This window comes from Falco naumanni, chromosome 1 (assembly GCF_017639655.2).
Source record: "Falco naumanni isolate bFalNau1 chromosome 1, bFalNau1.pat, whole genome shotgun sequence".
In the NCBI taxonomy this organism is placed as follows: Eukaryota; Metazoa; Chordata; class Aves; order Falconiformes; family Falconidae; genus Falco; species Falco naumanni.
In genome coordinates this window covers 84181035-84207475 of record NC_054054.1, presented here as the reverse complement: position 1 = coordinate 84207475, position 26441 = coordinate 84181035, and the positions used below count along the sequence as shown (strand labels likewise).

The 26441-nt window shown below is 40.7% G+C and overlaps 1 protein-coding gene across 3 annotated transcripts in view; it reads right to left on the bottom strand.

Moving 5' to 3' along the window:
• Positions 1-1239: 1239 nt before the first annotated feature.
• Positions 1240-26441, bottom strand: part of ADGRD1 (adhesion G protein-coupled receptor D1) — a 160404-nt gene continuing 135202 nt past the window's right edge. For all 3 annotated transcript variants that reach the window (XM_040601951.1, XM_040601944.1, XM_040601961.1), the window contains 4 exons: positions 9517-9643; positions 8234-8275; positions 5439-5531; positions 1240-4767 (listed from right to left, as the gene is read on the bottom strand). In XM_040601951.1, the coding sequence (XP_040457885.1) occupies positions 4672-4767; positions 5439-5531; positions 8234-8275; positions 9517-9643 (358 nt within the window). In that variant the 3' untranslated portion in view covers positions 1240-4671. The remainder of the gene's footprint in view (positions 4768-5438; positions 5532-8233; positions 8276-9516; positions 9644-26441) is intronic.

The window sequence follows — 26441 nt, the reverse complement described above, 5'->3', positions numbered from 1 at the left end:
GCAGCTCTGGGGCACCATCAGAGTCACTCCCTGGTTTTGCTCTGATGCAGCCGGCATGGCTGGTGGACCCACTAGCCCCACTTCAGATGCAAGGATGCACCCATGTGTATGTTACACAATAAGGACACCTTTGCAGCTGTTAGTGAAGTGGAGAAATCTCTGCCCTAATGCTGTAGCAATTAGCAGATGCTTTCCATTGTGACAGGACACAGCAGAGCATAAATATGTAACACAGTGGTTGAGGGGGCAGGGCAAAGGTTAGGGGCCACACTGCACGATGCTTGTGCCCTCAGCACTGGAGACAGCAATAGGTGAAAGAACAACAATTACTGTGTAGCATTAGTATTCAATAATAAATGCTCCATTCAATTGTGAGTTTCATAGTGCTTAACAGAGGACAGTATCTTCATTTCACTGATGTGATAAAGAGAGTCAGGAAAAGTTACTTGCTGAAGGTCATGCACGAGGGTTAACGGCAGAACACTGACAAACCCCCTGGCATTTCTGAAACACCATCCTTGACCATGCTCGCAGGCATCCGAAACACGGAGAGTTAGTGGCGGTTGATAGCTGTAGTTACCTGCCTGCAGGAGAGCGCAAGCTGCCATGGAAAGGCAATTGTTGCTAGTGCATCCCCCTTCTGACCAGCAAATTATCTGTCCCCTCCACACAGAAAACAGAGGTGAAGAAGGTACTGTTGTGGTCATAGGAAGAGACTTCTGAAAGATCTGTGTGTATATATATATTTTTAAAAAAAAAATATATATATTTTTATATGTAAAAATATGTGTTTATCTAGCTGTAAGTGTGTGTGTCTGTATGTATGTGTATTCACAGAATCATAGAGTGGTTTGGGTTGAAAGGGACCTTAAAGATCATCTACTTCCAACCCCACTGAGACAGAATTGTACTGATAAATCCCATTTTTTCACCTAGGAACTGACCTTGACCAGGTTGGGTTAGAAGAAATCATCTGCAGCAGTCATTTCATGAAATAGGCTCCTTTCTTAAAGGGGAGGGAATTACTTTCTTCAGTATATTCTGTGGGTATAAATATTGATACAAAAATACTGTCTGTACATTACCTAGGCACGCCTGATGCGTATAGTAGGACCCTGCATACGAGTAAAGCTCTGCTTGTTTAATCACAACAATAGTATTTACAGGGAGCCTAAGTGTTATGCTGTTGTTTATAACCCATGTCAAAAGAATAACTGAACAAATACAAAGTTATTTTAGGAAATTAAGAGTTCTTATTTATTTGGGGGGAAAAAAAACAAAACTAAATTATTTCACCACTTACTGGCAAAGTCATTCTTGCTACATTACCTATTTTAAAACTCACATCTCATTCAATTAAGATTTCATACTGTTGGCAAAATGAATCTGTCCTGAAAAAAAGTATTGCAATAGCTGCTATATACAAGCCCATAAATAAACTGCAAGATTTTCAGGCTTCAAAAGACTGAGGACAGGAAGAGATTGTTTAAAGATTCATTTCAGCATTTCTTATTCAATACATTTGCTGCATTCAGCAACAGCAAAAATACATTGAATTAAACAAAAAGAATGGATCTAGAAGGCCATGGAATACATTTGATTTTGTGGGGGGTTTTACTAGTATACCAAAACCAGAAGAAACCCCACCACCAACCTAGTACAAATACAGTGTTCTAGCTCCTAACCTCATGTGACATAAACAAGAAGACAAACTGCTTCATCACAAGTAACATTCAAAAGTTACAGCATGGGATACAGATTATCCATAGTGATCTCTGTAGACACAGGATAATAACTGTTCCCTCAGTATATAATACATCTATGTCACATTCTGAAGTATAAAATCAAAAACATTTTCATGCTTTTCTTACTTTTGGTGAATAATTTTACTTTTGGTGAATAATTTTAAAATACGTTATACCTGGATGAAAAACAGGTTTAGCCCTTTATACTGTCATTTCATACTGTCATATGTATGTCGCATGATAGGTGGCCAATATACATCAGCACAGGAGGAAGTGCAGGCAATGAAAATTGTGTAGAGGGGAATATTCTTAACAATTAAGATTTAAAGGGGGAGGAAAAAAGCTTTTATATGTCCTCTGGATCATTCCCAGAACTGTTTGTCCTACAGTGCTTAGAAGAGAAATGATCAAGGAGGGTTTCAATGGTCAGTGTAGGAAGAAAAAAAAAAGTAAACAAAAAAAACACCAAAAAACACAGGCTCCGGTATTAAAAATATGCTTAAATATGTTGTCTGCACACAATACAAACACTGAACTCTGTTATCACAGTACTGTTCTGCTACAATCTCCTCCATAGATTCCGAGGACTCCTTTTACTGTGTATTTTGGGAGGGGGGAAAAAACCATTCTCAGGCCAAGAAAAGCTGATATATTTGCACAGCTGTAAGACAGTCCAATGGAGAAAAGGCTAGGAAAAAGCCATACACAAAAGTCAAAATATAAGACACAGCCATTTAGATATTTAGCTTTTACTGACCTGCCTTTTAGACTTGGCTGGCAACAATTTGACTTATTTAGCAATAGGAAACACAGGATTAGAAGCCTATATATTTCATCACGTGTATGTGTGATATGCAGTATGTCACATTCTGCTCTGTTCCAGCTACATAAATCCAGCATTTATCTGGTGAAACTAAGATGATTTCTGGAGAATGTTTTAATTTGTAGCCACAGACAAACTTGGTGGATTGTGGGTGTTCAGTTTGGTGACCGCACCAAGTCTTGGCCAGGAAGGGGAGAAGGCGGAAAAGACTGGGCCAAACTGAAACAGCTAATTTTTTCTTAGTGCAGGAAGGAAGCAAGGAGAAAACTTGTTTTGGATAAATCAAAAATGAAATGCATTGATGTTTTATAAACTTTCAAATCCCTGTCCTTTGGATGAAATGCTTCACTAAAATTCAGTCCTAACTGATGAATGTTTCCTGTTCCCCAAAGATTAATTTCCTTTTTCTTTTTTTTTAAATTTACTATCCAATAAAGAATTCCCACCCTGCGCATTAGGGTGCAAATACCTTTCTCTTGGAAATCAATAGCAGGTATCTTGCCCGATTCACTGGGACCAGAAATAGTCTGACCTGCTAAAGACACAAACCTTTAATTAAGAAAAAAAAAAAAACAACAAACCAACAGAAAACCTTTTAGCAAAAAATTATGTTGAAGATTTGCATCTTTCCCTCCTTTTGTAGTATCTTGATAGTCCAGTGTATTAGGAAAGCTAATTACCTTGGTGATTCCTGCCAGCCAGTATGCTTGGTCTGTTAGGGAGACAGCTACAGCTAACAAGGGCGGGCTGCAAATAAGGAAACATGGCTGCAAAGCCACGCGGCAAAGGGGGCCTCGTTTTTGCAAGTTGCTGTCCGCTGAGTAAATCCTAAAGAAGCATATTTAGGGGCTCTGACCACCTCTGGGGCTTATACTCTGCTCTACCTCCGGCTGGAAAGGTGCATCGTTGGTGCAACCAAGATTGCGCCCCTTTGTGCTCCAGACATCACTTCTGAGAACCAACAAAACACTGATCAAAAGAAAAATTACAGTGTTTTTTTTCTCCTTAAAGATATTTCATAGCTGCACTAAAGCAGAAGCTATTAAGTGCTGAGCAGAGTTTAAAACCACAAAGGCCTCTGGAGAGACCTATTCGACAGATGGCTGTAGGTAGCAATGCACAGACTTACTTGTAGTCTGGCTGTCTTCACAGCGTATCGTCATTACATTTTTGTGGTTGGACTTCAGTGTCTCGATTTGATCAGTAAAAGGGGAAAGGTAAGTCACAGTGCCAGGTTTTGATTTCCAAAAGCTAGAGTGCGTTTGCAAAATGCACTTGAAGGACAGCTGTTGATTGCATCCAAAAGCTTCAGGCTTTATATTGTGATATGTCAGCAGACAAATCGCCAATAGAAATGCTGTGGACTGCTATAGGACAACCTTAACCATTTCTGCCTTTTATAGATACGATGTAAACAGTAATATCTAAGATACTAACAGGCTGCATATAGAAGATTTACATGTTCCATATGCTGTTTATGTGCACAGAGGTGTATGTGTGTATTAGCTTTGCTAATTCTGTGCCCGTACTGGGATCTGAGTAGCTGGAATATGCTTCTCCATCAAGTCCTGCCTTCCTTGTAGCATTTAAATTAATCACCACACTATGTATTTTGAGCAAGCTTCATTTAGATAATTGGCTTCTGTAAGATAATAGATGTAAACAGAGAGTGCACAGCAAGACCAGAATAGCCCCATTACAACTGCACAATGGGAAGCATTTCATTTTAGAGCATAACAGTCCATCTTTCCAGAGGTACGTTGCCTTTCCTCTGTTCTGGGACCTGGAACAATTCGGATAGCAATAAGCCCTTTTCGCACACCTAGTGTTTTCATCATTGCTGACAAAACCGTCCCGTGTACACTTGTGCTAGTTATTCTTACAGAGTCTGCTAACAGCCAAGTGGTAGAATATGTTACAGTTCTGAAGGCAAACAGATGAGGGCTATTTACTCAACAAAACAATATAGCAATTTCCATTTTTTTAGGCCGTGATCAAAAAAGCAGTTTTCTACTGGTATTAACAGTGAAAAGAAACTGGTGGGAATTGTGTCAGAGGTCCTGAATGGATGGCTTGATTTTCACTGAGAAGCTGGTATTACTGTCAGACTGCTGATAAGTCAATGCGGTTGGCTGAATTGGTGCTCTTATCCCAGGTGTTCAACTTCGTGGGCGTTGTGCCTGGCCTGTTCCCAGTCATCTGGAAGACAACATAATATTGAAAATAGATTTATTTATTTTGCTAAGCCACTCTTGTCTGGATGAAATAAAAGCTTGAAAGCATCTATTTACATTACAGTGTTGTCACAGAGTCCTGAGAGCATATGCCATAAAGGATTTTTAAACAGTTATTGCCAGGATCTAAGGAGATTGGCAGCAATCACTTAATAATACCTATCACTTCAGAAATCTGGTTCTTTATGAAAACAAGATGCCTTTTGCCTCAAGAACATTTAATGAGAGCTAGAAAAGCATGTTCACATACTGACTTATTTAAAAGTGCCCTATCAAAAAGCCATCATCATCAGACAAATCCATTGCCAAAATACTGCTTGAATGCATAATATGAAGTCCATTACAGCGGGTGGGAATATTGAACCGTACTCCAGAGTTCATAAACATTTGTTTACTTTTATTTGATAGTTTACAGAAAGCAGAATTTTGTCCTTTGCTTTCAAAACATATTGTAGCTTCAGCTACATTATTGAGTTTCAACTCAATACTTGCGATTCCACCTGTCTACACCATGCATTAGGTTAGGTACTAAAAATACCCATGTGCCTTCTTAAGTCCTCTTCTTTCCAACAGAATTTAATGTGGAACACTTTCAAGTACAATAGGAGGAATAAAAAGGAAAGGAGCGATACTCACAATGTCTGAGCTGAAGGGTTTCACATTGATGTTGCGAGTCGAACTACTGGTAAGGGACCAGACCTTGGTTTTGTGCTTAAAAGCAGCTCTAACCTTTGGGGAAAAAAATTGGAACCCAGTAGATTTCTTTTGAAAAAGCTGTGTTTATTTTCACAGGTGCAATCATTTCCCCATTACTCTTCCTCCCCATTAAGGTCACTGTACAAAAAAGCAACAATCCATCCATCCCTACATTTTCCTTTATACTCATTTTCTTATTTTAAAGTTTAACTTTAGTTTTCAAGTACCCATACTTTAAATACAAAGCACTGTAAAACCTCACTTATTTCTCATTTCATTGGCAACATTTTAAAGTTATCTGGATTATCCCATTCGCCTAGATGTCCAAGGTATAACTGTATTACCATTCATTTTATTAAAAATAATAACAGCAAAAAAACAAAACAGCAGGGCATATAAGCATACATCCCCAGGATTTGCAGTCCTGGTTTTAAAGATTTCATAAGGTGCCATTGTAGTGATTTTTCAGCAGCTCCCTAGGACACTTTCACATTTTCTAACTAAATATGCAGCCCTGGGCTGGACAAGCTCCCCAGTTCGGACAGGCTCTCCCTGGAGCTCACGTGGCCCTGATGGTATCCAGATGCCATGAGGATGTAAGCCAGCCACCAGCCTTTTGAAAACTGAAATTACTGAAAGATGGTGGATGAAATTCCCTATAGATCTAAGAAGATTCTTCACCAAGGTAAAAATAATCAGCTGCATAAAGAAAAGACAGTGAGACAGTAATTCCTTAGTCAACTAAGTGAGATTTATCAAGGATTACTGGCTGGGAGTGATTAACCAGTGTTACGATGTTGTGTTAAAGAACATCTTGTCAGGAGAAGCATAGTCTGCAAAACACATACAGTAATCTTTCCTCCGTGTTCTACACTGGCATGGCCTCAGCTACAGTACGATGTCCAGCATCCTGGGAAAAACGGGCCTGCTGGAGACAGCCCTGAAGAGAGCTGTAAGGATGGTAACAGGTCATGCATGAACACATTGCAAGAAGCTGAGGTTGTTTAAGCAAGAGCAAGACTGGGGGAAGACAGCGTAAGTCTTGCAGTCTTTCCTTTCCTGTGGAGAGGAAGGGAATTGCCTAGTCTTTATACACGTAGTAGCTAACACAGGAAATAAGAAGCTCAGACTACAGCAAGAAAGATAAAAACTACAATTTAGGAGTGGCAGTAAGTGAGGCACAGAGCCAAGTTGCCAAGGGAGGTCAAGGGGCTCCAAAGACTGAGCTGCCATGGGTGCCGCTGGCACGCTGGGTGCGCTGCAGGAGAGGCTGCTCAGGTCCCCGTCAGACCCATTCTCCTCTGCTTCTTTATAGTGTGTGTGCATTCCTTGCCCAGGCACACTAGGAATAAAGCTCTCTTCATTACCCAACCACTTGGAAATATCTGCAGATTTCGCTGCTTTACAGTATCTTGAGTTTCACTATTATGGTAAGAATGAAATTCTCAAGAATTCTTATGGTTCAGCTGGTACTTCAGATAATCACAGCATACAGTGGAGCCAATAAGACCTGCTCTCCAAAAATGACAGTTCACGTTAGCTCTATATAAACTGTTTGTTTGAGGATACAAATTCTGAGAAGTTTCTGAATTTAATTTCTCATGAGGTTCCTGTAAAACTAGAAGCAATTCAAATATTTGTATTTAATGTAAGATACCTGAAGCTTGACAGCTGGAAGAAAGCATTCTGAGCCTGGGGGAGAACAGAATAAAGAAATACTTTTCCTCCTTACCTTTAACCTGCCTGCTTAACTTTAGTTGATTTCAGTAAAGATCAAGAATTTCAGACAGTCCTGCCTCCCCAGACTGACTGTAGCAAAGGTTCACATCAGTGCTCTAAGGCAGACCTGGCTGGCAAATAATAAATGATGTCTCCACAGAAGAGCTGGAGTGCTACTGCTGCACAGAGAGAAGCAGCCGGCGATGGGGCAGAGCTACTTCATAGCGCCCAGAAGAGCCAGCTGTGGGAGAATCAAAGCTGGGAGCTGGGGGTTCGCTAGGCAGTACTCCTCATCAGCATGCTGCAAATGGTTTTCGCAAGAAATTGTTATCAGTAGTATTTTCTGCTATCTGCCATGGGAGGAGGGGATGTTGCAAGTTCCAGGCCCAGCAGAGATGGTCTCCACAAGCCCCATTTACATATTTACATCAGCCTTGCCTTGGCTTTACCCCAGTTGCTCTGAGACAGCCCTAATGCAAAAAGATGCCTCGATCCACTATGGAAACCTGAATTTCCTGCCAAGAAAAATACCTGGAATATGTTCTACTCTGTTTGTCTTCCCATTAAGGATTGAATGAGCAATGTCCAAAGGTATGTTTTCCTGAGAATATTTATTTTCCTCTCTGGAACTGCAGATGTAACAAAGCCAGAGGCCCCCCAACAGGGACCGCCAGAGTGAGTCCTGCTCCCACTGCTGAAGCATCCTCCCTTTGCAGCACAGCCCATGCCCTGCTCAGCCCCTCCCGCCCTCGGGAGAGCTTCTTTTCTTAGTCTTAAGCTGCTGTCTCTTACGATGTTTCTCTTTTTAAACCTTTCCTGCATCAAGTGAAATAAATGTCAGTTCAGGGTCAAAATGCCACAAGTCAAAGTCACTAACGGTCTTACATTAATTGAAAGAAAAAAGAAACTGGTGGCTTAGCAGACATAGTGGCATAGGAGGAAGTCTTTTCTTGTTTTACACTCATGTTACTTGAATTTGGTAACACCAGATTTGTTAACACCATTTGGTTACATACCTCTGAATTCAGAAGACAGTGAAACAGGAACATGAAAAATCCCTGTAAAAAAAAAAAGGGGGGAGAAGGGTGAAGACTGACTGTGAAGGATGAAATACAGTAAAGTGTCTCTCACAGTATTGTATAAAGCAAGTATTGATAGCTGGAGCCCTATAAATATCAAAGAGCAGGCCAAACTGTGCCCATGTCAAACTGCAGAAACCTGCAGCATTAGGATACCACGAGGCTTGTCTGGACCTTTTCCTGTAAAGCACCATCTCCTAAACCTCGGGGTGCTAAAGGAGACATCTGGCTGCAACGGAGCTGGACTCCTGTTTTCATGACAAAAGAACGTTTTGCCTGTACTTGCAAAGATAAAGGCAGAGGGAAATGCTCTTTGGGAAGTACAAGGTCAATATTTTTCACATTAGAAAAGCAAGGTATTAGCATTAGGAAATTTTTCAGAACAGAATTTTGCTATCTTCAGGCTTTTTGTCAAATGGAAAGTGAAAAGGTCCCATCCCCTTTCCCTCCCAAAATAATTTTATTTTCTTTTGGGAATTATTAACCCAAACTATTGGTTTTTTATTCTGGATGAAAATTGGAACTTTTCTTATCAGCTTATAGGGAGAACTTTGTTGCCCTCTTTTTGTGACCATAGTACTACTTCTTGAGACAAAAAAAGGATTTACAGGAATTCATTTTTTCTTCCCTTTTGTAACCATTATTCAGGAAAGAATTATAATGCACCTATAGATTTAGGCCTCTACTGAAATGTCTGCTTAAAGCTAAGCAAGATGCTTACATTCCTTCTTGGACAGAGCTTTTTTCCTGGATTGGTGTGCTCAGAAGATGAGGGTCTAGCTGCCTGCATGGAAGAGTCATGTGCAGCAGGCAGAGTATCTCCACTTTTCTCCTTATGCCGCACCTTTCCCACAAACTTCTGTTTGCTTTCATTTAGTTTCAGTAATGAAGCCACAAACCAACACTGAAAAAATTTCTGTTATCTCTGCTGCAGAATCTTGCCTGTGGTACATAGTGCTGGAAAAATGAATTTCATTTCTCAAGCTCACTGTCTCATTTATTTAACTATGGCTACTGGAAACACTGAGTGGGATAAAAGTTCCATTCATACAGAGACTAAACAATTTCCAGCACTGTATGGTCAGCACGGACTTGAAAGACAGAGGAAGGAACATAGAAAAAATCCAATAAACACAAGCATGTGAAAACATTACTAACGATCCATTTATTGGATCTCAGCAGCGGTTTGGTAGCCATAAACTTTCCCACCAGGTACTTACTTGTAGTGAATTGAAAACAGCAAATATATACTGAAATACTAATGTGTGGGCATTGACAGCCAAAACCCCGAAGATCCATGAGCTTCCCAAGATTGGTAAGAGAACAGCAACAGCTTTAGCTGTTAGTCTGAAAGAGAAAACAAAAATAGGAAATGTGATGAGACAGTTAAACAAATTTCAGCCCACACACCAGGGAGTCTGTCAAATTATGCCTTGGCAGCAAGGCAGCGTGTGTGTGACTGTCTTTGCCATAAAATTGTTTTCACGGGCAAGTCTCTTTACTTACTCATTCCTCATCTATGAAAATGGGGATAACAGAACTTTGGTATCACATGCGATAAATACAGATCAAGAGTCAGTAACTGAGGGTGCAGTGGAAGAGATGGAGAGATGATCATATAACTACTGCAGTCGTATTTTCCATTTCCAAAAATATCATTTTGTCAGTGAGGAGTCAAGTGTAAGAGTCAAAAACAGAGGGCTGAAACTGAGAACAAAGGCAGCATCACACAGAAAAACACTACCCACTGTGCAGTACATCCAGGACACATTTGTTCAGCACTGCAGCTGAGTCAAGACAACATGCTATTTCTCTTAAAGAAAGTGACTTGGGATTTTTATTCACCACAACTGGGAAGAAACATGATGTAACTCTGCCAAATGCAAAACACTCCAGTATTATTCTGCTACCACCCTGCTTTGTTCAGAGTTGATTCACAGAAACTTACGCCAAACATTGAAATAGCCTGTGTTTCTTGGAGGTCCCTACTGATGTTACGTTCGCTCTGCCTAGCTTGGAGGACTTGGCAGAATTTCAGTAAAAGGTGGTATGACAGCTGAAAAGCTAATAGCACTGAGAAAATGAGAGATTTGGGGATTTGCCCTAATGACTTATGTACAGCATATTTGTTATAGGGAAAATTGAAAAGAAATTGTAGTGTACCACAGAATTAAATGATCACGGAAAGTTTTCTGCAGCAGCTGAATTCTGTGGACCAAATCTATATAGAGTAAACAAAGGGAGCCACAGAGAAAACAAAGACACCATGTTTTGAACTGTAAGAGCACAGCTAGGTCTCTTCATATTCAGATGAATGTGGTGTGCATATGATGTATTCATAGCCACCTACATTAAACACCGAAGAACTGTGCACTTTATACAAGGAGCTTGTTTCCTTCATCTCCAACAGGAGTTAAGGGCAGCCGAGCCTCACTGAGTGTTCAGGACCCTGCTTCTTCTGAGGTACAGGCAATACTTGCACTGGTTTTCTGCTTTCTTCTGCTGCAACATTGCTAATACCTCTCTGCACCTGAATACCATGCAGTCACTTCCAAGAAAGACAGGCACAACTGATGAAATTTAACTCACAAAGATTATTGCTTATCCCACACAACTGTCTTCTTATGAAGCCCTCAAAGCATCATCTCTGATTCATGCTAAATAATTGCTCGAAAGACTTGTGCTTTTGTGTCTGTGTATACCCTGTAATAGTGACTTCAAGAGTGTAGTAATAGCCCAACAGAGTGTTTCTAGCGTTAGGAAGACAACAGGATTACTCCATGGAAGTCCTTGCCACAGGATGCTATGGACATCTAAATAGGATCCTATAAATTCACGGAAGATAGTTCTGTTGTGGATTGCTAAATGTGACAGTAAGATGCAACCACTTGTGCAGGAAGTCCCTCATCTTTTCGTGTGGTGAAAGGTGGCAGCATGTATTCAGATAAGAGTCACTCTGACCTTTGTAGTGGGCATGCAGGGTTTGATGGACCCCCCAGCCCATCTGGTTTAATCCGAGGTGGCAGTCCTTCTGTTCTTAGCCTAATCCATCTGGCTTTTTGATTAAAACAACAAACACCTCCACAGCTCATTTTCACATCAATTGGACCCAGTAAAGGCAAATGTAAAATAGAGCAGGGCCAGGTGACCAATAACAGATTCAAGTCATCACTCACTTTTCCCCAGTAACTGCTACACATCTAGCTCACAGCACGGGGCAACCCAGAAGCATTCACATCTGTCCACTTTGTATTGCTCAGAAACACCCGTAAAGCCCACAAGACACTAGACAGCCCAGTGCAATTTTGCCTGTCAAGGATGAATACCCGCCAGGCCTTTGCACACCCAGGCACCACATCTACAGTGACAGCTACCAAAGAACAAACTCTTCCTCCAAGGCAGCTGAGTTCAGTTCTGGTGGTACAAGACAGAAAGAATAAAGACGGGACCTGTCCCCATTTGAAACCCAAATCAACAAGGCAGGTAGATCTAATCTCTACTTACCACAGCACTTACAAACACTGAACTTAATTCTTGTGTAGCCTGCAGGATTTAAGTACATGCTTACCATTACAATTAAATATGTGTTTAAAATATTTCAGTTAAGTTAGTCTACAGTACAATAATAGATGAAGAAGCCAAGAGGGCAGTAAAGGGATCAGGGGTAGTGAGAAACTAAAAGTCAGTCCATGCTCGATAAAGTTACATTTTTCCACAAGTTTGCAGATTTCTGTTTAGCTAGAAACCTGTGCAAGAGGGAAGGTTGTTTCAGGGAGATTAATGTTCTGCTTGTGCCTTTTACCCCCGTTGCACAGATTAAAGTACAGGTTTAGGAGACAAGTGCGTAGAGCTGCATGACAAGAGATCACTTGTAATTACAGCAAACATAAAACAAATGAGATTTTTTTTGTACAACACAATTCAATGAAGAAATCTTTTAATTAAACTTAGAGACAAGACATCTTGCTCGTTTCAGTGACCTGAGCACACACTTTGTTATATCCCTGATTAAAAGTGTATGATGAAGAACTGCATAGACTTCAGGTTTATAAGGAAATCTGGGACAACAAAGACTCTGGATTTTTTTTATACTTCTTTTCTGCATTGATTCACATCTTTATGTCCTTGGTCATGAATTTCTGCACGATACAGTTTAATTGTGCAAAGAGTTTGTTCAGCCAGAAAATGAAGGAATTCCTTAAAGCTTGAGCTCTCTTATTTAACTAAAAAATGCATTTTAAGAGATACAATTTTAAAACAACTGATATGAGTTTATTTTTATGAATCAAAGATGCTTTGGGGTTTTGGTTCTTTTAAGATTAAAGCTCATCACCTCAACCACAATGTAAGATGTGCTCCACTGGGGAGCTCCCAGCAGACCACCTCTTGCAATCAACTTTGCGCAGAAAGACCTGCATTCTCTTACAGAGCCCTTGTGCCTGCAGGAAAATGCATCTGTGCAGGACTCAGGGCAGGCTGCGAGGGAGAACACACCACCGCCTGGAAGATGGATTAGTTACATTCAGGTTCCATGATAGTTTAGATGTCCTCTCTAACCTGCTACAGCAGGCAATCAGTATGCCTAACACAGCTACACTTGCAAAACCGTCTTCATTAGAAACCACCCTTTTTTTCTTTTTCTCTTTTGTTCTCACACTCTCAATTTTTATAAGATTTGCAGTTTGGAATATAATTTTCCACAGCTGATTTGTTGCCAGAAATAAGTCGTCATTATTTATTTTTGAGTCAGAGCATAAAAAGCTTCATCTGTAATTTGTGGTTGGCGGCATAATAGTTAGGTACTCAATTTCAATGTTTTCAAAACCATTCTTATAGTTTGAATTTTCAGGAGCCTTTAACATCACAATTGCCTTATTTTTGAAAATTGTGTGTTCGCTATTAAGCACAGGGTTCAGCACATGTGTAGCAGAAATACATAGCTAAAATGAAACCAAAATGCAGACGTGGGATTTTTCATGCAAATGTATTAATGTTTCATGTGCCTCCATTTAGAAAAGCAGCCATGTGAGGGTGAAATTCATTTAAGACTTAAGGGTCAGCTCTGCATATGTATCACTTAAATCTCAAGTCTTTTTTTTTTTTTTTTTTTTTTGCCTAATTATTGCATAACTTTCTGTGCTTGCATGCTCTGAATTTCATCCTATGTATGAAATTATTAGTTCAAGATGTCTGCGAGCTTTACTCACCAAGCAAAGGACTCAGCTCTATTGTTCCTGATGCTCTTTCATTTTCTTCTACTTACCCCTCCCTTTCCCATCCTTATTTCATTTTATCTTTGAACTTTAAAAAAGAAAAATACTAAATGTAAAATGGTGCATCAGAACACCATTAAGGTGGCAAGGTTAAAAAATCTTGGAAATACAGAAGTTAATGTTCCACTAGGCACATTAATTCCGACACACTGCACATACTTTTTTTTTATTCCCATTTTTCTTTGCTACATGAATGTTTTAGTAGATTAGTTCTAGTACACTAAGATATAGAATGAAATCAAATAAATGTTGGTTTTGGAGAAGGAATACTGCATGACTTAAACTGTGCAACCTTAAAAAAGAAGTCACTAGGATCACTTCAGTTTTATATTGACTATGAAATTCGTGACATGAAGTAGCAATACTTTGGGGCAAGGGCAGGTCTTACTTTGCATATATTGAGGTCCAGCCCCACCAGGACTTCATAAACCTTCCTAAAATCTTTCTTTGTCCTTGTGCCCTAATGTGTCAGAAAACAGAATAGCCAATGCTGTACAAAGGATGCTCTGAATTTCTCCTGTGTCCCCCTTCTCATGCTCCAGCCTTTGAAGTTAGAAGCAACCTAACAGCCTGTTTCTCATATGCATTTTTAAAAGCTCAGATATTATTACTCTTCTGCAGTCTAATAGCATTAATTTTGATGAGCTTTTTGTGTCTCTGAATTTATATACACTGAATAATCAGTCCTAGAATTAATTAGGAACAAAGCAAAACCAGCACGACAGATCTTAATTCTCCTTTCTGTTGTTTCCTTTTGTCAATATAAATTTTTAAGGTATGTACCTGTTATTACTTGGGCAACTTCTGGAAAATATAGAAATACCTTGAGTCGGATTAAATTTTTATATCCCGTGTACATGGAATAGCCTTTGGGATAGGACTAGTTGTACATAGCCTATCTATCAATTCAGTGTACAGTTAGGGTTGTTTCTCACCCTGCCCCGACACTAACAACCTCTCCAGCTGGGCTGCAGAACTTCTGAAGCACCGCTCACCAAGAACCACACTGGCATGACTTGATGTCGTTCAGATTAGCGTGGTGGTTTATTGCAGAAAGCAAGCAGCAGTGAATTAGTACTGTGCTGTGACACACGTGCTGTCAGATCTGCAGAGGCTGCTCTGCAGGCTTCGCTGGCCCCTACAAGTTCATCTGTAGCCCCACTCAGCTGAGCACTCCTGTACTGCCGTGGGGGAAGGGTGGAGTTCTTCGAAAATCCTCAGAAAATTTTCTGTTACACTTCTTGCAAGAACAGCGTTAATTTCTTTCATTAACTTTTAATCAAGCTGTCCACTTAACATGCACTCTTTAAATGTCCTGTTGAAAAAAAGGATTTTTCTTCCCGTTTCCTGTTCTGTTTAATTCTGATTCCTGAGAAATAAACCTCGCTTACCAGAGATCTTCCACTCCAAATTCCTTCAGTTGGCTTCGCTTGATTGCTTTGGGTTTAGCATTCACTTCAGTGCAGGATTTTGGTATTTTCTCTCTATCTCACTCAGTCAAAGACAGACTGTTAGCCAGTGTCTTACACCAGCCGAGATCCCGAAGCGTGTGCTAATCAATCAACCAAGGAAGGGAAATTTTCTGAGTGGGATAATCATCACAGCCATATTGAAGTCCTGGTGTGCAAGAGGTACAGGTTTCAGCACCTCTGAGATGTGTTTTCATTACCAACATCATATAAAATCATTGCACTGTTACCGAAGTTCCTAGGATCTTTTTTCCAAGAGCGGGCTTGGGCCCTATAGTTTTACTGTATTTGCAATTGGTTTGGAACAGCTCTACTCAACTGAGATGGCTCCCTTCCCCTTATTTAATCTCTGCCCAGTTCTGCTGTTGCCCTGAGAACACTGTCGATATCTTACACTGATGCAGAACAACAACACTGACAGCTATAAGAAAGAAATTTCACTGCTTGCAGAAAGAAAACTTCATCACTTCTGTGAAGGGGACCCCTAATTCACAAATCAATTTTATTGGTTAAATATGGAACACTAATCCTTTTAAGACTTCTGACATCCACTTTTTAATCACAATACCTGCTGAAGTAAGAACTAAATTCAGACCTATAAACCCAGATTATGTAATAATTGGAGGAAACGCTGTCTAAAAAAAGTAAAAATCCTTCACAACAATTCACCAAAATTGTCACCCTGACACACAGGCCTTTTAACTAAAAGTTCTCTCCTGTTTCTTGAACTCTTCACTAGGCATTTCCAGCAATAGCCTTTGTACTTGATATAAAAATCAATAAATTTAAGAAGCTGTAGCTAACATTTCAGACCAATGCTGGGAAAAGTTGAATTTAGCTTCAGCTTCCCATTTGTTACAAGTGGTGTTCACTAACCTCTGGGCTGGAAGCTGGAGAGCTCCTGGGAAATCCATGCAACAGTTCTGACTGTGGCTGAGAATATTTTTCACCGGCGTTCAGCAGTGCTGCAGCACACACCTTGTGCACCCAGGCAGCGCTCGGGCTTGCGGTCCTGCTGGTGGCTGAGCAGTGGCAGCTCTTCCGACCATGGCAGTGTCGCTGCTCGCTTTGTTACCTGATTCTCCAGGGAGCAAACCCCATGCCAAGTGACTTAGGTGCTGAGTTGCCACCAACATCAGACAGACAAATGGAAGAATACTGGTAACAACTCATCTTTTTTGGTGAACTAGAGAATGAGCAGAAATGAAAACATACACAACAGTCTCTGGGGCTGATCCAAAGACACCGACGCTATTTGGAGTCTACAGGGTCATGCTCCCTTTCACTCCTCAATAGAAAACAACCAAGTAAAGTTGTTTTCTGGGCAGTATAAGCAGCTTAGCAGAGCAGCCAAAGCACAGGCTTGAGTGAAATCCCCCAGGCCCCCTTCTAACCTAGCAACCAACTTACTCCATACGCTGCATGCAAGTGACATCAAGAGTAGGTGTTTGGGTTTTTCTCAAAGTGAAATGAATCTCTGAATTCTGCTAGACATCTTGATCTTGTCTGGGTAGAGCTCTCATCTCAGAAAGGACAGACATGGATTTTAGTTCTTCTCCTGCCACTGAGCAGCAGCTCGTGCACTCCTACAAATATACACGCACCTCTTTCTCCTCCTATACCTTGTCTTGGCTGTGTAGACAATAAGGCTGATGCTAAAAGGAATGTTTTTCATTAGCACATACACAGGTCCTAGCCTAATCTCAGGTGATTTCTAGGCACAGCTATAATAAATTTAAAGAAAAAAAGACAAAACCATTGATAACTGTAGATGCCACTTCCAGTTTTCCTAAATGTTATTTGCCCTTTCACAGTGATGTCGTGAAACTGAGTAAGAAATACTTACAGACACTTCAGATCACTGTTTTCTGGTGGGTGCCATTTATAATCCAGGGAAGATGCTGCTAGTCAAAAGTATCGCAGGTATAACCCCCCCCCCCCCCCCCCAAATCTGGGCTGCAACAGCAACTAGATTCAGATTGATGTTTATCACGTGAGTGGGAAAGGGGGGTGACATTGTTCCTTTTCTGTTGTGCTCAGTGTACAATACCCAGCCCTCTTACCACAGACCCTCACAAGAAGGCAGATGCTGCTGAAGCAGTGCCGCTTCTCATCAGTCTTCCCAAAAGCTACAGCTGCCTTTAGTAGATACAGCATTTGCCCAGAATGTAGGTCTGGGCTCAAATTCCTCTTCTGCCTGAGGGGCTGCAGTTCCCTTTTTTCTAGAAGAGCATTTTGACTCCCAGCTTGATGCTCATTCTTGCCTATTGAACCTGTTCCACTTACATTAAATAATTAAATATTCACTGGGTCAGACAGGGAGTGTACTCCACAGATTAGTCATGAGGCACTCTCCTAAGAGACAGGAGTACTACCTAATCCTTGCTTTATTGATATTTCTTATTTTGTGTTAAATATTAAGTGAAGCAAGGACTGAAATCCAAGTCTCCCTCTAAACCCCCATCAAGCCTGACAGAATTATGGCCATGACCAGAAATGAAGGTACCTTAAGAATTTTAATGCTAAGAAGGCAATTCCAGGGGCTGACTTCTGACCTCAGCACCTAACCAGGGATGTAGGAATCCATGCCTTGCTAAAGCCTCCCACAGATCAAGTCCCATGGCAACTCCATCACTTCCTGATTCTAAAACTACAAAAAAAAACCCAACCAACACACTTTCCAAAGAAATTATTAAGTACTTAACTAAATTATGTCCTTCTCCTTGTCTTTAATGCAAGGTATTAAAAGAATATAAAGAATATAAAGAATTAAAATGTAACGTCCTGGCATGCTGAATTTTCGGTGGTTAGGATCTTCTCAGGGGAACTGAATTTGCTGTGGGATTTTTCCATTCTCTTTCTAAAATTCCTTTCTCCAACATTTTTGACACTAGTTCTCTCATTGTGTTACTGCTGAGACAGCATTCTCTGCTTCTCAATCCCCAAGCCCAAGGTTAGAACTAATTTTCTACTGAACTTTGTTATTGAGTCATCAAAGAAAATAGTAAGAGCTTATTCTCAGCGTGGAAGAACGTTCCACATCCAACCAAGGAATATTAATAATTGCGTTTTGATGAGGAGCTATCGTACCTGCGCTGAGAGGCTTTGTGCCACAGGATACCCAGCCGTAGCTGTATTTATTCCCAAGAGACACCCAGAAGCATCGCTTTTAAAAGGTGATTGGGAGCTTTTGCTAGTGAATGGTCTTGTTGCATATTTGCTTTAATCATCAAAACACTGTGTGTCTCTGTGCTCCCTTTCATGCTCTGCTTCAGTTGAAGCATCACTTGAACCTCAGGAACAGCCCCAGTGTAACAGGATATGTTTTCTCTTTTCCCATAGCAACCCTCTAAAAGAATGTGCAGCATAACTATTTCCAGTTAGACAATCACTTCAGATCTGCTGAGTACCATCAAAGGTGAGCAATGACACAGTCCTTCTGCGTACAGTCATTTATAATAAATTCACAATCCTGGTGCACTTCTTTAAAAACCAGGTAGACTGAAGGGTTGCCTGTTTGTTGCGGTCACAATGCATATCTTTTGGAAGTCCAAAAAATGTAGCTGCTGAAAAAGGTTTTCTGGGAGATTCTGGTAATGGGTGACAGAACAAATTTCCCAGCGGTTGGTACCGATGACCATGGGCAGAAGCCAAAACAATCAAATTCTGAGAAAACCATGTGGAAAATGAAAGCAGTTGAAAAGGAAAAGAACAAACCCTGATCCTTACAATAGTGAGGATTCATGAATTTCTTGAACACAAAGGGTTCACTTCAGTATTTCCTACAGCATTCGGTTTGTCCTTAAAAGCTGATTCTAGAGTTACTTTAAAGGCAGTAAGAGGTGGTGAAAAAGACAAGAAAACATTACCCACTTCCACTTCAGAGGTTCTTTAATAGCCTCACAAAAGCAGATTGACCAGTAAGTCTGGAGTGTTTAACTTGTTGTTTTAAAAAGAAAATAAATCACAATGTTCTAATGGGTCAGGTCTTTTTTATGTAGCACGCTATTGTTAAGGGTCTGTGTGTTTCCAGAGGTGGAACAGTCATCTTGTTTTTCAGTTGGGACCTTACAGAGCAAGCACCCCAGAAAAGAGCAGCATTTTTTTCTCACAGACAGACAACAAAAACTAAGCAGGAGGGTTTGGTTTTATTCATATCAGTTAGCCATGAGCTAGTTCTGCATTGGAAAAGGTTATGGTTTTAGTAATATTTCTATTTCTAGGTCAGACAAAGATATCCAATAATTAATTGCCAAATATGACCATAAATAAAGTTATTTAAAGTCATATATTTATATATAATAAAAAAAAGTTATAGGAGCAACATATTAATAGGACACTCTAACCTTGGCTGCTCAGAACACTCTGCATACGCAAAAACAGATGTTCCTTCAGAGCCACCCACGCCCCTTCTCCTAAGAGGGACCCAGTGCCTAGCTGTGCATTGGACTCAACCCAGGAGAAGGAATTTGTTACGACAGCTTATTCCCAGAAAACTCATTACCTGTCTCTTCCAAGGGCAAGGCAATGGAAATGTCCCAAAGGGCTAGATCCTGCCTGTGGGTGCCAGATGGACCAGGCTAGATGTCATCTACTCCTTTTCTCCAACACTTGAACCTAATTATTTCAGTCTCCATTGTTTTATCCATTTGCAAAGCTCTCAGTGCAGGACTTCTTCCATCTCCTGACAGCTTTCGCTATGGATTGTCCCTAGGTGTACTGTCAGCTTGAGGCATGAATCTGCATTAACCCAGCACTTACTGCTTTTAATTGGCTAAATCTCTGCAAGTCATCTTGAAACAGTATACTGAAAATTAGTCTTATTGCACTATTTACCGCCATCTGAATCTTTTTTATAGTTATTATATCATGCAGTGAAAATCTTTGTTTTCCTGGCAGTAAACTAAAGGTGACAGGCACAGTGCTAATAAAGAGGGATTGTCAAATTACAGAAGTTATGAAAAGCACCTCATAGCTTTTCCTTTACAGAACAGGAGATTTGAAGGAAGAATTCACATGACTGGAATACTGATATGAAAGGGCACAGCTTGTTCAGAAAGGACACACAGGGAAACAGAAAGGGTATATCAAAAATGTAGACCTGCTCAGAGAGCAGGAACTAAAGACAGACAGACCTTCCAAAAATCTCTGTGAAAAGATAAGGGAAACGAGAACAGTAAGGCTGTGCCAGCATACGTCCATTTTGGCTGGGCAAAACAGGAGGATGGGCCCTTTTTTTCCCCCTAAACGTCTCAAAGAGTTGTCCAACCCACAGGATTAGGCATTAACATGTACCCAGCTTCACTTAATGATAATGAAATACAGTTTATAAAACTGTTTCTTTAAGACTTATAAAACTGCAGTCAGTGATGTAACCCCACTGCATTTCCCCCCCCACCCCTTAATCTGGAATGTCGGACCGGGAACATCATACCTTAAAAATAGGAAGCAGCCCCTACTTTGTGCTCCGTGCTGGTGATGCCTGAGCTGGAGCATCATGCTGGAGTTCGGGTACCAGATTTCAAGGAAAGTGCGGTCCTCTGGGAAGACTGGAGGCAAGCAACAGAAATGACTGGTAATCTAGCAAAGTGGCCTGTCAAAAGTGGGACAGGTTTTGAATATATAAGTTCGCAGGGGAAGAAACTGTCAGTGTCTGCTGGAGAAGGACAGGCTCCTATTTGTCCTTTCTTAAACTGCCCTTGTAGAAACATCAAGCTTGCTAAGATAAACCATTAGGAACAAAAATTCTGAGCTAGCTACATCCTGGAGAGACACAAATTTCCATCATCAGAGGCTTTTACCAGTGTGATTGTGTTTTAAACACAATTCAGAATGGTCAGGAGCAATTACATAGCCAGCTGCAACTGTTCAGCTGGGAAGTGGCAATGAACTTCATAGCTTGGTAGTTCTGTATGCCTGGGAACACCTGGAAAAAGCAGTCTCACAGAGACGGGGTTCACTGGAAATCTGTAGGTTTGGCAAGTTCTGGCTCTTGGCTTGAAGTTAGTGGGGCTCCTAGTTTTATTTAGGATGACAAAGTAACAATCGCATCAACCCATACAGAAAATTTCTGTGGGTTCACGTTCACCCCCTGAGGAGCTGAACTTTGAAAATGATCTCTTGACCTAAACCATCTCAGTGACCCTTAATTATGCAATGATACCAAGAGAAAGATCATTCTCCTATTTCCATGGCAACAGTACCAGTGAACAGCAAAGCTACCAAGGTCAGGCATATAAACTGAGAAAGAAAAGTAATTTTCTCCATAATGGTTCATATGAGCTTTAACTGCAGTAGTGGCAAATAAATAGCCATATACTTGCTTGATTGCCTGTCTCAGATGTACATAAGGGGAAAAAAAGATTTGCTGGAGTACAACTACAGTCATGCTGCCTTGCTGTCTGGTTTCTAAAAACTACTAGTGGCTGCAGCTTCGGAGGATAACACAAACTGCAGAAAAGCATTCAGCTACGCAATGCTGTGATGTGAGGAACTTGGTTTCTTATTAAGCTGGCATTAAAAAAGCCAGGCAACATACGGTTTTTATTGTGTTTATCAAAGTTAATGTCATAGCTGATGCTGTATGACTTCAGAAAAGCCCAGACAAAAAATTTCCAAAGAAATATTTTCTAATTTGTCAAAATCAAAATGTTTTACTAACTGGTTTGATTCCAGCCTTCTCCCAAGGACGTGCTTGTAAATGGAAAATACAGAAAAATCTGTTTACTTCTCTAGCCTCCTTACAGCACCCAGGGGCTCTGTCGTGCCAGGCTCTGGTCCCCTCCTCTTTTCTCCCTCACCCCTTTGCAGTACCTGGGAGGTCTCCAGGGGCAGGAGGTTTGCAGGCTGCGGGCCAGCTGTCTCCTGGGCTGTGGGCTGGCTGCAGAGATCTGTGGCTGCTGGGGAGCTGCCCCAGTGCCAGCGCTGGTCTCTGAGGCTCTGCTGCCTTTTTGGAACCATCTCAAGCCCTGTGCTTTTGTAAGATGCTGCGGTCTTGGGTACAGTTGCAGTTCCATATGCATCATGAAAATGAAAATACACTCTGTGGTCATTTCTGTTCTTTTTAATTTCTGAGCTGAGGGTTTGCTGATTCTCTTGTTCTGTACAGCGGGCTCAGACAATAGCTCGTGACAAGCTCCTTCATGTGGCTCCATCCATATTTATGCCTGCCTTACTGCTGCTTACTTTTTTGGAGAAGTTACCTGAATCATTACTATCTCTACTCACATGAGAACACCCAAGGCTTCTTTGTTCTGTCGCTGTATTCAGTTATTCCCTAGGTTTTTAATATCATTATTAAAATAAGGCAACTAACTTGGGAGGGTGGCTGGAGAAGCTACGTGAGACTCACTGGGGATAGTAAGCACAGTAGAGTTAAAGAACATGGCACTTCATGGTGTGAGTACATCACCGCACTTCAAAAATCTCACCGTTCCTGACATGCTCATGCTTTCAATTATCATCTGCCTTAACTGCCTTCTTCCTCATTTCCCATATTGTTCCCAAAGAAAAACGCTTTTTTTTCCCCATTTTGTTCACTACAGTATATGTTTCTACCTCACATCTTTTTCAATTGAAAAGAATTGGGCATAGTTTCCAATTTCTATTTCCAAACATCTGTAACATATCTATAGTTAATGGCATTTTATTACTTACCTGAAGATAGTATCTAAAAGCTTAAAAGGACTTTTAATTCTAAAATAGGACCTTTTCATTATTTTAATTACCCATATTTTTCATTTATTTAATTTTATTTTGAGAGAGCATTGTCAGGAAAATATGTAAATCACACTTAGCTAAGAGCTGTGTCAGGGTGAGGAGTGATTTACAAGGTTGCCTAGAGCTGTGCTTAAGGTGCATGTTTAAATAAGCATTTACTTTCTGCAATGCCATAGCTGTAATATTTGTCTTATTATTCTGCATAAAGCTGACACATAGTTCCAGGATTATAAATTGGACCAAGAATGTAAATGCAGCAGTTCAAGCAAACTCTTGAAGTTATTGCTGTTCTCAGTGAGTTGTACCGTTTCATGATGGATGACCAGCATTTAATGGTTACTCTGGTACCAGGCATAAAGCTATGACTCATGGTACTGTACTGGTAATACCAGTATTTTCATGGCTTAAAATCCGATATCAAACAATAGAAACCTAAAATACATTAGGACATTTTTAAAACAAAAGAATGTGAAGTTCAAAGCTCTTTTTTGTGGTAGATTTTCAAAAGCTGAAACTTTCCGTTGCTATCATTCTAAAGTGAGGAGGACATGCTATTCTTTAGAGAGCTTTGGAGGGAGGATGCAGGGTGACACCGCACCTGCATTGTGCCCATATGGCACAATATTCTATCGCTAACAATATCTTTGACCCAACTCCTGTGTATGCTGGCACTTTGTATACCACAAAAGACATTGGGGCCAGCAGCGAGTTCTGTTCTCATTAGATGCCCTATAAATCCCGATTTGACTGCAGGAGGCCCCATCTCCATGTAGTGCACCTCCAGCTCCTGCAGAGAACAGCTTTCACCTGCAGTGACTGCTCTCAGGGACTGACAGGGACTGACAGGGTGGAATCAAGAAATAGATCAATAAGCACAACATTAGTTTCCAGACACTGAAGACAAGAAACAGCTGCAGGGTGGCTTGGTATGGTCCCTCCTCTCACACCCGTCCCTTCCATTACTGATTCTGCTGTGCTTAGAGCAAGGTTTCATCATAGGGATTTAATAACCAAGTTTTAATAAATCTCATTCTATCCTGACATTCAGATATGAAAACAAACATGCCTAAGCATCTCTAATGAAAAGTATTATATCTTTATACTCAGAAAATTCAGCACCTCTTAAATATCATGTTTTTCTAGTATATTTTGTGTCTTTTTGTGTCCTATATGCTGTGTCTTACTGGCCTTCCTATCACAATACAGAAACAGGCACGTAAGTATCAGAGCTGCTCGTTCCTTCAGAGCCCATAATCAACAGGCCCTGATCACCCTGAAGCAGTAAATAGTATTTAAGGAGAAATGACAGGTAGAAAACAATTCCCACAGAGGATGATTTTGGCTCAGGAGGAGACAACCAAGCAAAAAATAAGCTGTGGAAGGCTCACAATGTCATCCTGTCCAGCTCAGTCGTGAGACAGGATCAGTTGTCGCTCCTGGCACTGGAATTAGCCTCGACAGACATTTGTGCAACCACTTCTGAAAGCTGTTCAAAGGCAGAAGCTCAGCAGCTCTCAAGGTGATCGGCTCCATCACTTCGCAACTCCCCTCCCACTATTGGCAGCTGAAAGATGTTTTTCCATCCATTTAAGCCTGTTACCATTTGTCGCTTTTTCTGTGGTTTAGCAGAGAAGCCTCCTCTCTGTAGCTGTGTTTTACGTATTTTTAAGCTTCTATTACTCCTCCCAAAATGGGCCTGAAATGCACCTGAACAACCACAGCATGGCCTGAGCCTTTCTGCAGCGCTGTGACTCTTAGCGTCCATGGTAAAGAGAGCACTACCATTACTGTCATTATGGTTTCTAACAGATTAGCACTTCCTCATTAATACTCTCACTGGCAACATTCAAACCCATGTATTTTTAGTCTGCAACGCTAAGTCTAATAAGGAGATACCCAAACTGCATTTGTATTTGTCATATTCAATGAGCCAAAAATTTAATTAGGCTGAAGACATTATCATTGGCAGTAGCGCTTCAGCTCACTAATTGTCATTGTTTAATACTTTGATTTTAATTATTTCCTTTATTGCCAGTCAAGGCTCCTCCTTCCAAGATTTTCCATGAGGTACAAACATGCTGTTTGAAGCCATGTTCAACGAACATGATTCCTTACACACCATTAGAAATTGTCAGGAAAAGGAATTGCTGAAAGGAGATCTGGCCTGCCTTACTGCTCCTTCTAACCGATGGCTTTCCTTCAGCAAATGGGAAAGGCTTTTTCAACAGAGCACACAAAGCAGGGGCTCCGTTTCTGGGGGGGGTTGCACTGCAGCATCTGCCACCTGAAAGGCACAGAAATGGTTTTCTGGTGCTATGGATTGTGAAGCCCTGTAGAATTATGGAAAAGTTTGCAGATCGTAACTTGCTCTTCACCCCTCCTGGAGGGGGGAGAAAACGAAATTCCCTAATGGTATGGCAAAAGGGCAGAATTTAGTTGTGGAGGGAGATGATGGCATCTCCTCTGGCAGGAGAGCTCTCACGAGAGCTTCAAGCAAGTGCCGTGATTGACAAGTACATTCTGTGAAAATGAACAGCTGCAAATAATCCTTAGAAAGAGAAGTCTTTGGACACCAGATGAAACGGGACTGGAATCACAAGAGCAAAACGCAATACGCTGTCTCTTGCAGAATAATGCCTGATGTTAAACGTACCAAAGCTATCAGCACTAACTCATAAGATCAGTATCCGAGACAAAAGATGACTGGGCTGAAAGGCAGGCGGTATGTTTGTAAACAGTAAAATACTGATGCAGAGTCATGGCATGGAATGGATCATTGATTAAATGGATGAGCAATTTGCCATGGTGCATTCCGTGTGCTGCAGGGCTATAATGGATGGCTTTGCAAAGTGCTTTGGAATGGTCAATTACACGGTTAAACCATACAGATGTCTGCAGCAGCATGAGCTGCTGGAGGACAACCCTCTTGTATTTATATCTGTCAAAGGGAAAATCTTTCTGTACAGCTTGCTTTTTTTTTTTTTTTTAACCACCAAAGGAATGGTTTTGCATTAAACCTACATACTCTGTTTTCAGTTTCATGCAAAGTAGTTTATGCTATATTAGAAAATGTGGAACAGACTAACACAACAGCTTACGTGACTTGCTTGCCCTGCTGAGCTTTCCTTGAAGCCCTGTTTTGCTTTCATGCACTGCCACTACTGCCATTTGTTCCAATTCTGTCACTAATTTAACTAAACAGAAAATATGTTTTCCCTTCACTCAATAGAAAACTAAGAGGCTGTTTTATTATTTTACTGAGTGAAGATCAGGCTTTGAGGGATGAAAGAAATGAGTAAAATGGAAGAAAGAACGGGCTAAAAAGCTAAGAAATACTTCTGATTTTGTTGTAATTGCTTTCTCCGTGGATGATTATGATGGCTGTCATTTCTGGTTCACCAGCTTCTGAAGCATACAATCTATAAAAATGATAGAGAATTTTCCAACTCATTGGACCATTTCAGAGGAAGCAGTGAGAAAGTATTCAATAAGAGTTGGACTTGGCAATGTATTCAAGAGAAATTAATGTCTCTTCTGGACAATATAATGCAATGCAGTGAACTAGCTGGGAAAGCACTGTGGTATGGCTAAGCATGATATCTTCGTTTCTAGGCTAAAGCTACTATTCTTGCAACAGAGACATGCTTTGCATTTCTTCCTGTATTACGATTAATATTAGTCTTT